The sequence below is a fragment of the Salvelinus fontinalis genome, unplaced genomic scaffold, assembly GCF_029448725.1.
Source record: "Salvelinus fontinalis isolate EN_2023a unplaced genomic scaffold, ASM2944872v1 scaffold_0166, whole genome shotgun sequence".
Taxonomy (NCBI): Eukaryota; Metazoa; Chordata; class Actinopteri; order Salmoniformes; family Salmonidae; genus Salvelinus; species Salvelinus fontinalis.
Genome location: NW_026600375.1, coordinates 205,548 through 216,414, shown reverse-complemented (window position 1 = coordinate 216,414; position 10,867 = coordinate 205,548). Strand labels below are relative to the sequence as shown.

Below are 10,867 nucleotides of genomic sequence, written 5' to 3'. Positions count from 1 at the left end.
GAAGAGAAGAGGAGAGGTGGAGAAGAGGAGAGGTGGAGAAGAGGAGAGGGGGATAGGGGAGAGGAGAGAAGAAGGGAGAAGAGGAGTTGGGGGATTATGAAATTTGACCATCTGACTTGGAAAGGTGGCATACTATGATGTTGCCATGTTGAAAGTCACTGAGCTCTTCATTAAGGCCATTCTACTGACAATGTTTGTCTATGGAGATTGCATGGCTGAGTGCTTGATTTATACATCTGTCAGGAAGGGGTGTGGCTGAAATAGAATCCACCAATTTGAAGGGGTGTCCACATACTTTTGTATATATAGCGTATGTACACATATGTGTTGTTGCACCATACCAACGATAAGCCTGTCTTCCCATCACATCATGAAAGGTCATGTTGATGTTCATTTAACCTCTGTCTCTCTCTTCCTCTGACTCCTCCCTTTCTCCTCTGTCTCTCTCTTCCTCTGACTCCTCCCTTTCTCCTCTGTCTCTCTCTTCCTCTGACTCCTCCCTTTCTCCTCTGTCTCTCTCTTCCTCTGACTCCTCCCTTTCTCCTCTGTCTCTCTCTTCCTCTGACTCCTCTCTTTCTCCTCTGTCTCTCTCTTTCTCCTCAGGTCGCCAGGCTCATAGCGTCAGTCCAACAGGTAGGTAGAGTATAAATCTACAGTGATTATAGCAGTTCAATATTATTCAACTTAATTATCCCACATGGAGAAATTCATGTGTCCATACAAGCCATTCTAAAACCCAATAACAAGTAGTGTTTTATGGAACTACTAATACTTGTCAACCACAAAGCATTACTGCTGTTAGAATAACAGAATCACTGTCATCATCTGTCCTCACCACTGTGTTTTCCTCTCTGCTGTTTACAGCTGAACTCTCAGTCAGACTGGTGGATGGGACCACTTCCTGTTCTGGGACAGTGGAAGTCTTCTATGAAGGAGAGTGGTCAGGTCTATGTACTGGGAGGTGGAGAATAATGAGAGAGATTAAGGTTGTGTGTAGAGAGCTGAACTGTGGGAATGTTGTAGCTGAATCTAGAGGACCTCTGATTGAAGATGGAAGAAGAGGAGTCGCACTATTGAGATGTGATGGAAATGAGTCTTCATTTAGACAGTGTGGCTTTATAGGAGAACCTGGTGTCTGTGATGGTGGATATTATCATCATGTGACCTGTTCAGGTAAGAGACTGGTCATATTGAGAGATTTATTTGTACATTATACAATATTACCATGCATCATGTTTTATGTGTTTTAATTTCATTTAAATAGAGGGAGAGATGTCAGATGTATTTAAACATTATATTTGTGTTTGTCATATTGGTTTATGGGAGATGTTCATGGGCAGATCATTGTAGTTCAGATGGTACTGAAGTGAAGCTGCCTGATGGATGTCCAGCTGTTTATTTTCTATAAAGTGAAGTGAACTTATTCCTGTCTCCTGCCTGCATTATTCCGGCACCCTACACAGGACACTGCCCTGTGTAGGGTGCCGTCTTTCGGATGGGACGTTAAACGGGTGTCCTGACTCTCTGAGGTCATTAAAGATCCCATGGCACTTATCGTAAGAGTAGGGGTGTTAATCCCGGTGTCCTGGCTAAATTCCCAATCTGGCCCTCAAACCATCATGGTCACCTAATAATCCCCAGTTTACAATTGGCTCATTCATCCCCCTCCTCTCCCCTGTAACTACTCCCCAGGTCGTTGCTGCAAATGAGAACGTGTTCTCAGTCAACTTACCTGGTAAAATAACGGTAAATAAATAAATAAATAAATTCCCAACCCGATCCTGAGTGACTAAGAACCCATTTCTACCTCTTACAGTATCAAACATAGCAAACTACAATCTTTTATCCAACATATTTGTGTTTAGTCCTTGACAGTGTCATCAACAAAACTGATTGAATGTTCAACCAACTCTTTTTCTCCAGAGTCTGTGCGGCTTGTGGATGGAGCTGGTTTCTGCTCTGGGAGAGTGGAGGTGAAGTCCAATCAGTCCTGGGCCTCAGTGTGTGAAGCTGACTTTGACCGGCAGGATGCAGAGGTAGTCTGTGGGGAGCTTGGCTGTGGGGCTCCTGCAGCTCTACAGGGGGGGCTCTATGGAGGAGGTGAGGGTCAGACCTGGGATAAAGAGTTCCAGTGTAAAGGCAAAGAGTCCCTTCTCCTGGACTGTGACACCTCAGACAGAAAACACAACACCTGCCTACCTGGTAATGCTGTTGGACTCACCTGCTCAGGTAAGAAACAGTTTGTCACTCAATCAACATTGTTTCTCACCTGGAGTGAAGAATATGAGAGACAATATAGGTGTGTTTTAGTGAGAAAATAGTAAGATTACTGTCTCTCTCTTTTCTTTTCTCAGAGCCTGATGATGTGAGGCTGGTGGGAGGAGGCAGTCGCTGTGCTGGTGGAGTGGAGCGGTACGACCAGGGAGAGTGGAGGATTGTGGGATCTTTCTCTGACGTGAAGGCTGTAGCTGCAGTAGTGTGTAGACAGCTGGGTTGTGGCTCCAATGTTTCAGTACTTCCTGGATACACCACTAGAGGGTGTTTAGTTCACTGTTCTGGGTCTGAGCGCGCGCTGAGAGAGTGTACCAGAAGCTATGATCACCTTCCTGGACTCAAAGTGATCTGCTCAGGTAATGACAATATACACTATATTGCCAAATGTATGTGGACATCAGTGGATTTGGCTATTTCAGCCACACCTGTTGCTGACAGGTGTATAAACTCGAGCATGCAGCCATGCAATTTCCATAGACAAACACAGTCAGTAAAATATCCTTACTGATAATCTCAGTGACTTTAAACGTGGCACGTCTTGGAGCAACAACGGCTCAGCCGTGAAGTGGTAGACAACACAAGCTGACAGAACGGACCGCCGAGTGTTGAACCACGTAGAGCGTAAAAATAATCCTCTGTTGTAAAACTCACTGCTGAATTCCACATACTTTTGTCCATGTATTATATCTCCTTCCTGGACTCACAGTGATCTGCTCAGGAAATATCAACATATTATAATTATATTCAACTGATTTCCTTCATTCATTCAACTTCCTCTGCACCTCTCATGATGATTGTTTAGCTTGTCAGTCTGCTGTGCAAAATAGATCACTCAGTCAAGTAGGAATCAAATACAAGTTAAATATCCCAGAATGCTTTTGTATTTGAGTGTTATCTCAGTGAACGTCTCTACTCACTACCACTGTCACATGTCATGTTATTGTCATATCTAAATGAGGAAAGTAGTTGAGGAGCTACGTTTTCTTTTTCTCTCCTCTTGTTCCAGATGTCCTGCTTAAGCCTGATATCAACATATGTTGTCTCAGTGACTGTAGGCCCACTACTCATGTTGCCCTGTGAGGGAGGGTGGCTAGCACTGTTACATGCTGATGTTATTGTCATATCTATAGGAAACTAGTTGAAGAGGTTTTTCTTCTTCTCTTTTATTGCTACAGAACTCCTGGTCCAGCCTGATATCTCCCTGACTGACTCAATGGGAGGGGTCTCCAAGGGCCACCAGGGGCCCGAGATGTTATGGGGACACAGCTTCACCATCACCTGCTCCACTCAGCCACAGTACCCAGGAGGCTCCTTCCTCCTCACATTCACCGGCTCCAACATACAGCAGACCCAGCCAGCTGTCAATCACTCTGCTGCCTTCCTCTTCCCTGATGCAGATGACTCCCACCAAGGGAACTACAGCTGTGTTTATGACAATTATGTTTTCTCTCATTACTTCTCCTCTAAGAGTGAGCTCCTCTCCCTCACCATCACAGGTAACTGAACATGAACCAGACTTATAACTTTGTCATTTACAGATTTCCCACAGATCTATGTGATGATGATCAGTCCCCTCATCAAAGGTGTTTCTGTTTGCAGCCTCTCCTCTGCCAGCCTTCATCATCAGACACGTTGTAGTGCTGCTGCTCCTACTGACAGCCATCACCACCTCCTACCTGTACTACAAGGTAAAGACATTTACTCAGATGTTACAAGTCATTTAAACTAAAGGGAGAGGGTGAGGAGGAGTGGGAGGGAGAGAGAATGGAGGTACTAGAGAGTAAATGTCTGACTGTTGGTGCTGTGTCTCCCTAGCCCACCAGGAGGCAGAAGAGAGTGAACAGGGTGAGCAGCATGGATCTTTATGTCAATGAGATGGAGATGGTCTCTCTGAGCTCCAGAGCTGAAGCTGGACCGGGAGAGGAGAGAGCAGCCCAGGGGACGGAGTAGGAGTAGAATGAAGCTGACCCTACATGCTGATCTTAGGTCAGTTTTGTGTTTTAAATCGATGGTCAGCAGTGGACTGGTGTTTAAAATGTGGTGACAAACCTGAAGTGGTTCTAATTTTAATAACAAGTTCAGAATTAGTTTATCTTTCTAGAACCTTGGAAGAAATCTAAAAGGAGTGACTGCAACCATCATTATTCATTTAGTTCGTTTTTTTATCACCAGAGAAACATGGGGTTCTGGGTAACATGGGGTTCTGGGTAACAGGGGGTTCTGGGTATTATGGGGTTCTGGGTAACATGGGGTTCTGGGTAACATGGGGTTCTGGGTAACATGGAGTTTTGGTAACATGGGGTTTTTGGTAACATGGGGTTCTGGGTAACATGGGGTTCTGGGTGACATGGGGTTCTGGGTAACATGGGTTTTTGTTACCTTTACCCAGATCTGTGCCTCGACACAATCCTGTCTCAGAGCTCTACGGACAATTCCTTTGACCTCATGGCTTGGTTTTAGCTCTGACATGCACTGTAAACTGTTCCACCTGTGTAAACCTTATATAGACAGGTGTGTGCCTTTCCAAATCATGTCTAATCAATTGAATTTACCACAGGTGGACTCCAATCAAGTTGTAGAAACATCTCAAGGATGATCAATGGCATCAGGATGCATCTGAGCTCAATTTCGAGTCTCAAAGCAAAGGGTCTGAATACTTAAGTAAATACATTTGAAAACATGTCTAAAAAACTGTTTTTGGTTTGTCATTATGGGGTATTGTGTGTAGATTGATGAGGGGGAAAAGATTATTCAATTTTAGAATGAGGCTGTAATGTAACTAAATGTGGAAAAAGTGAAGGGGTCTGAATACTTAACGAATGCACTGTATTACACTGGCAGAGTTTTCTACCATTGGCAGTTTTGTACACAGTCATGTGATACGTGGTATAGAAAAGTCCAATCTTAGGAGAGTACATGGGAGGCACTATACTGTGTGTCTGCAGGTGTCTATCTGGTCTAAACCACTGATACAGGTGCCCCTCCACCCTCTGGTGGGATGGATCATGTCTACAGAGAAACCTACATTCAAATACTTTGATTTGTGTGTTTTGGGTATATGTTGTGAAATTGTTAGATATTACTGCACTGTCGGAGCTAGAACCACAAGCATTTTGCTACACCTGCAGTAACATTTGCTTAACACGTGTATGTGACCAATAAAATGTGATTTGATTTGATTTGAAATAAACGTCCTATTTATCAAAGGTACTTTTGGCTGGAGTCAAAATGACTCCAAAGGATTTGAGTTTGTTAAAAATCCATATTGATACAGAAACACTAAACCATGATTTAGATGTATTAAGAACAAGTTGATTGACAAAGTCATGAAAAATGGAATAAACCACATTTTGGCTCTGATAAAAGATATGGCTCAGGGGTCAAAATGATCCATGTCAGAACTATGGTTCAATGTAAATATGTAGTGGGTCTAAAGTTTGTTTTAAATTATCACTCATTAAACACGAATCAATCAACACATGCTTCTCTTTGAACGACTTAATGTAATATTACACTTTTATGAAATAAATGAAAATAAACTTTTGGTTCCTCAACTGCGTTGCCCACTCCAGTCAGCAGATGGCGATGTGCGTCTTTTAGGTTCAGGCGATGCTGCCAGTGTGACGTATAATCTAGTGGACGGGACGCTCCTTCAACAACAACAGTTAGTCAGACACCTCGGTAGCTTTCTAGCAAACATAGCTACAACATTCACGCTCTTTACACTGTTTTGGTGTATATTAGTCGCTGTGTTTTGAACACACTTCTGTGGTATGTGCTTGTTGGCCTATTTAATTATATAATTACGTTGTTTGTCAGCTAGCTGGTTTGCTAAATTAGCTTAGAACTAGGCTAGTCGCTAATGCTAGCTAGCGAACATCCCCGACCATGAGTTCACTAAGCTACTCTCCTCCTGCTAAAAAAGAGGTCTTCTGGACGGAGAAAGAAGCTCATCTGAAAGAGAAGGATGAGGAGAAGGATGTTACAATACAAAAACAAGTAGAGGGTGAAGCTGTTACCGTGATAGAAGAAGAAAAAAACGTTTCTGTGGAAGAAAAGGAAGACTCGTTCAGAGTGAAAGAGGAGGATGTTACAGTAAAAGAAGAGGAGGCTGAGAGAGGAGGATGCAGTTTTTGGAGTGAAAGAGGAGGAGGGGGAGATGACTGTCACATCGAAAAAGGAGGAGAACGACGAAGAGGAGGAAACTGGACATCTGGGCCCAGTTTCCCAAAGGCATCTTAAGGCATCCTATGGTTCGGAGGTGAACTTATCCGTAAGATGGTTTTGAGAAACAGGGCCGTGATTAACATTAGTAAGTACTGTCTTAAAACCAGAGGAACAAACTGCAGTTGTTGAACTGATGTGTGGTATTAAAGGGGAAATATGCAATTGCTACATTTATATTATTTATAGCCATTGATTCTTGAAGAATATAACACATGCCTCATGAGCTTTGTTCAACTGTTGTACCCCATCAGAACCACAAACAAGCTGTTTTATGCCAATGTTTAGAAACATAGTAAACCAACACTGTATAGCTTCAACATGGTTAAAACTATAATGTTGATATCATGGATGGTCAGTCCTTGCATCCATAGGTCTGTCTATGGATTTGAGAGTAGTTACATTTCTCCAGCCCCATCCATCATCTTATGACCAAAACAGTGGTGGAATGACATCATTGTTATTGTTTCAACTGCAGATTGGTTGATTGATTGATTTGGCTTTTTTAAAGGGACAACCTGGGATTTAAACAGCAACAAAATGCCTGCCCTGAGACTTGTTTTGGTAAACCGCTGAGGGATGGGGGCTGGAGAAATGTAACCACTCTCACATTCATAGAGAAAGCTATTGTAGTAACCTTAACCCAAAACCTAGCGACCTCGTCAAGAAGTTCAGACATCTTGGCGTAACAGTTATAAAGTGTTGGCTTGACAGTCGCTGGACCAGGTTTGAGTTCATCTCAGGGCTTCCCCCTGAATTCACTACACTATGAATACGTTTATAATGTTACTGTCTGCTTGATTTACAGTCGCTGGACCAGGTTTGAGTTCAGCTCAGGGCTTCCCCCTGAATTCACTACACTATGAATACGTTTATAATGTTACTGTCTGCTTGATTTACAGTCGCTGGACCAGGTTTGAGTTCAGCTCAGGGCTTCCCCCTGAATTCACTACACTATGAATACGAGGACTGGCCATCCATAAGGTCAAAATGATAGTTTTAACCTAGGCTTGGGGCTGGGCGGTATACCGTATTTTACCAGATACCAGTATTGATGCCCAGACTGGTTTGGTTTTTTACTTGACCTTCTATAAGGGGATTTCAATGTTTGGTTTGTTAAATGTGATGAACAACTCCGGTGGCGTATAATGCCACTTTATATAGTTTAGTCCTTGAGTCATCTCTCTCCCTCCTGACAATAAATGTTACACCCTCAGAGCTGCAATTGTCTCCTAGCCAGGAGGACTCAACGTCTGCTGAACTGTTTGTCACCATGTAGGAAGGGCAGAGGGACAGATATTATGGGATGTTTGTTGGTGTCAAGTAGAGACCCAATCAGCTCTTTAAAATGACCGACTAGTAGTCAAACAATGTTTTCATTTGTATTTGTTTTCTCAGTCAGCTGCCCAGGAAAGAGGAAGGAATGGCCCTTATTCAAATATGTGGCCTTAGAAATAAGGTTCATGAAATCAATAACTTGTTAACATCGGATAACATTCATATACTGGCCACCTCTGACACTCACTTATATCATTCCTCTGATAGAGCAGGAGCAATACAGGGATATAACATCTACATAAAGACAGGAATGCCAATGGGGGAGGTGTTGCTGTATATGTTCTAGGACGGGAAAAAATCAAATACTAAAACCTGCTGTTTTCAACTCTCTAGAGACAGCAGGAGCGGTAGAGATACTCTTAATGATCGGCTACGAAAAGCCAACTGACATTTACTCCTGAGGTGCTGACTTGCTGCACCCTCGACTACTACTGTGATTATTATTATTTGACCATGCTGGTCATTTATGAACATTTGAACATCTTGGCCATGTTCTGTTATAATCTCCACCCGGCACAGCCAGAAGAGGACTGGCCACCCCTCATAGCCTGGTTCCTCTCTAGGTTTCGGCCTTTCTAGGGAGTTTTTCCTAGCCACCGTGCTTCTACACCTGCATTGCTTGCTGTTTGGTTTTTTAGGCTGGGTTTCTGTACTGCACTTTGAGATATCAGCTGATGTAAGAAGGGCTATATAAATACATTTGATTTAATATAACTATTGTTGCTCACTTGAATGTCTTAAGACAATTGTAAAATAATTTTAACATTCATTACAGACGTCAATTGTTGTACAATATCATGGCTATGCTGTTGGCATCACCTTTTACAGTGGATTTCTGCTGTTGTGGGCCTTTAACCATCTGTCTGACTTGTTGTTCACACAGGAGAGAGACGTGACTATCGTGGATCCTCTGGGGAGCCTCAACAACATCATGAAGCTGACGAGGCAGAGAAGAGTCCCTCCCGATCAGAACACCCCAAGAAACACCAGAGGAGACCCACAGGGAAGAAATCTCACTGTTGCTCTGACTGTGGAAAAGGTTGCAAATCTTCATCAGAACTTAAAATACACCAGCGAGTACACACAGGAGAGAAATCTCATCACTGTTTTGATTGTGGGAAGAGTTACTTAAGATCAAATTCACTAAAAGTACACATGAGAATTCACACTGGAGAGAAACCTTATAGCTGTGATCAATGTGGGAAGAGTTTTACTACATCTAGCCATCGGATTGTACACCAGAGAACACACACAGGAGACAAATCGTATAGCTGTGATCAATGTGGGAAGAGGTTTACTCAGTCAAGCAGCCTCTTATCGCACCAGAGAAAACACTCAGGAGAGAAACCATACAGCTGTGATCAATGTGGGAAGAGTTTTACTCAGTCAAGCAACCTGGTATCACACCAGAGAACACACACAGGAGAGAAACCTTATAGTTGTGAACAATGTGGGAAGAGTTTTACTACATCTAGCCATCTGATTATACACCAGAGAACACACACAGGAGAGAAACCTTATAGCTGTGATCAATGTGGGAAAAGTTTTACTACATCTAGCCATCTGATTGTACACCAGAGAACACACACAGGAGAGAAATCTTATAGCTGTGGTCAATGTGGGAAGAGCTTTACTACATCTAGCTATCTGACTATACACCAGAGAACACACCCAGGAGAGAAACCTCATAGCTGTGATCAATGTGACAAGCGATACTCTGATAAAAGATCTCTGATCAAACATCAGAAAATACATACATGAAGGAGTTGTTTCATGATATCAATGAAATTATGTCACAATGTAGAATGTTTTAACATTGTAGTAGGAGTATTTTACTGATGTCACAATGTAGATTGTTTTCACATTGTAGTAGGAGTATTTTAATGATGTCACAATGTAGAATGTTTTCACATTGTAGTAGGAGTATTTTAATGATGTCACAATGTAGAATGTTTTAACATTGTAGTAGGAGTATTTTAATGATGTCACAATGTAGATTGTTTTCACATTGTAGTATGAGTATTTTTATGATGTCACAATGTATAATGTTTTAACATTGTAGTAGGAGTATTTTAATAATGTCACAATGTAGAACACTAAACGTTTGCCCCCTGTTCAGTTGATTTCAGCATGATATGGATATTAACCTCAGGGGGAAAATCCAGGCTATTAATCCAGTACTATTTATGTGATGTAACAAAAAGTGACTAACAAAAAAATAGCTGTGTTACACTTACAGCATTGGTGACCCACTTGAATCAAAATGTAGCTCGCTGTTTTCTACAAGTTGTCCTCTAACCAGTGATGTACACATTATTCCCAGATTCCATCTGGTTTTTGAGCTGTTAGTTTTAACATGACATGCAACCTCATCTCCCCACTCTCACGCAAATGATTTCAACATGATATCGATGAGTGATGAAAAATAAGTGTTTCGTTCCTTTGTTTAGCGACCCCTAAGTTTAAATGCATCACTCCAAAATGTAGCTGACTGTCTTCTGCAGGTTGTCCTCTAACCAGTGAGGTAAAATATATCTCCCACTTCCATGTGTTTGTTTAGTTGTGTTAGTTTCAACAGCACATACAACCTGATTTCCCCCTAATTGATATCAGTGATTTATTGCTACTTGTCAAAACAACAGTGTTTCTGGTGCTTGTGCATTTTAAAAGGTGCTTGTTTTAAAAAATACAAGTAATATGATTATTGTTGCAGATGTTTGTGCAGATAGTATATTTTATATTTAGGTTTTCAATATCACAAATGGTTTCTGCATATTGGTTATTGATTTGGACACTTTAAAACTGTGTTTTGACATTGGGCTATACCACCTAGCTAAATGTAATTGAAAAGACGTTGAAAAGAAGACTATACCCGACGTCCAATATACGTTTGGTTTTAGTTGAAAGTTTTAAATATTTATTTTCGGGTTGTTGTTAATAATGACTTGAAAACAATTTAATTTCAAAGTTCTTGCAGTCTATACACATTAACTGTTGTGGAAAATATTGAATCAAATATTTCACCAATACC

The 10,867-nt window shown here is 41.7% G+C and overlaps 1 protein-coding gene and 1 pseudogene across 1 annotated transcript; both read left to right on the top strand.

The window, feature by feature from the left end:
- The first annotated feature begins 370 nt into the window (after positions 1–370).
- LOC129844018 (scavenger receptor cysteine-rich type 1 protein M130-like) lies at positions 371–4,433 on the top strand (annotated as a pseudogene).
- A 319-nt stretch (positions 4,434–4,752) lies between these two features.
- On the top strand, positions 4,753–10,540 carry LOC129844021 (zinc finger protein 239-like). Its single transcript, XM_055912391.1, has 2 exons — positions 4,753–6,586; positions 8,720–10,540. The coding sequence occupies exons 1-2, from the start codon at positions 6,553–6,555 to the stop codon at positions 9,595–9,597; spliced, it is 912 nt and encodes a 303-aa protein (XP_055768366.1). The 5' UTR covers positions 4,753–6,552; the 3' UTR covers positions 9,598–10,540.
- The last annotated feature ends 327 nt before the right edge of the window (positions 10,541–10,867 follow it).

Excerpts from the sequence above, each read along its gene's own strand:
- LOC129844021 (XM_055912391.1), top strand. The coding sequence starts at position 6,553 with ATGGTTTTGAGAAACAGGGCCGTGATTAACATTA. Across the intron at positions 6,587-8,719 it reads CAGGGCCGTGATTAACATTA|GAGAGAGACGTGACTATCGT; the intron begins GTAAGTACTGTC and ends TTGTTCACACAG.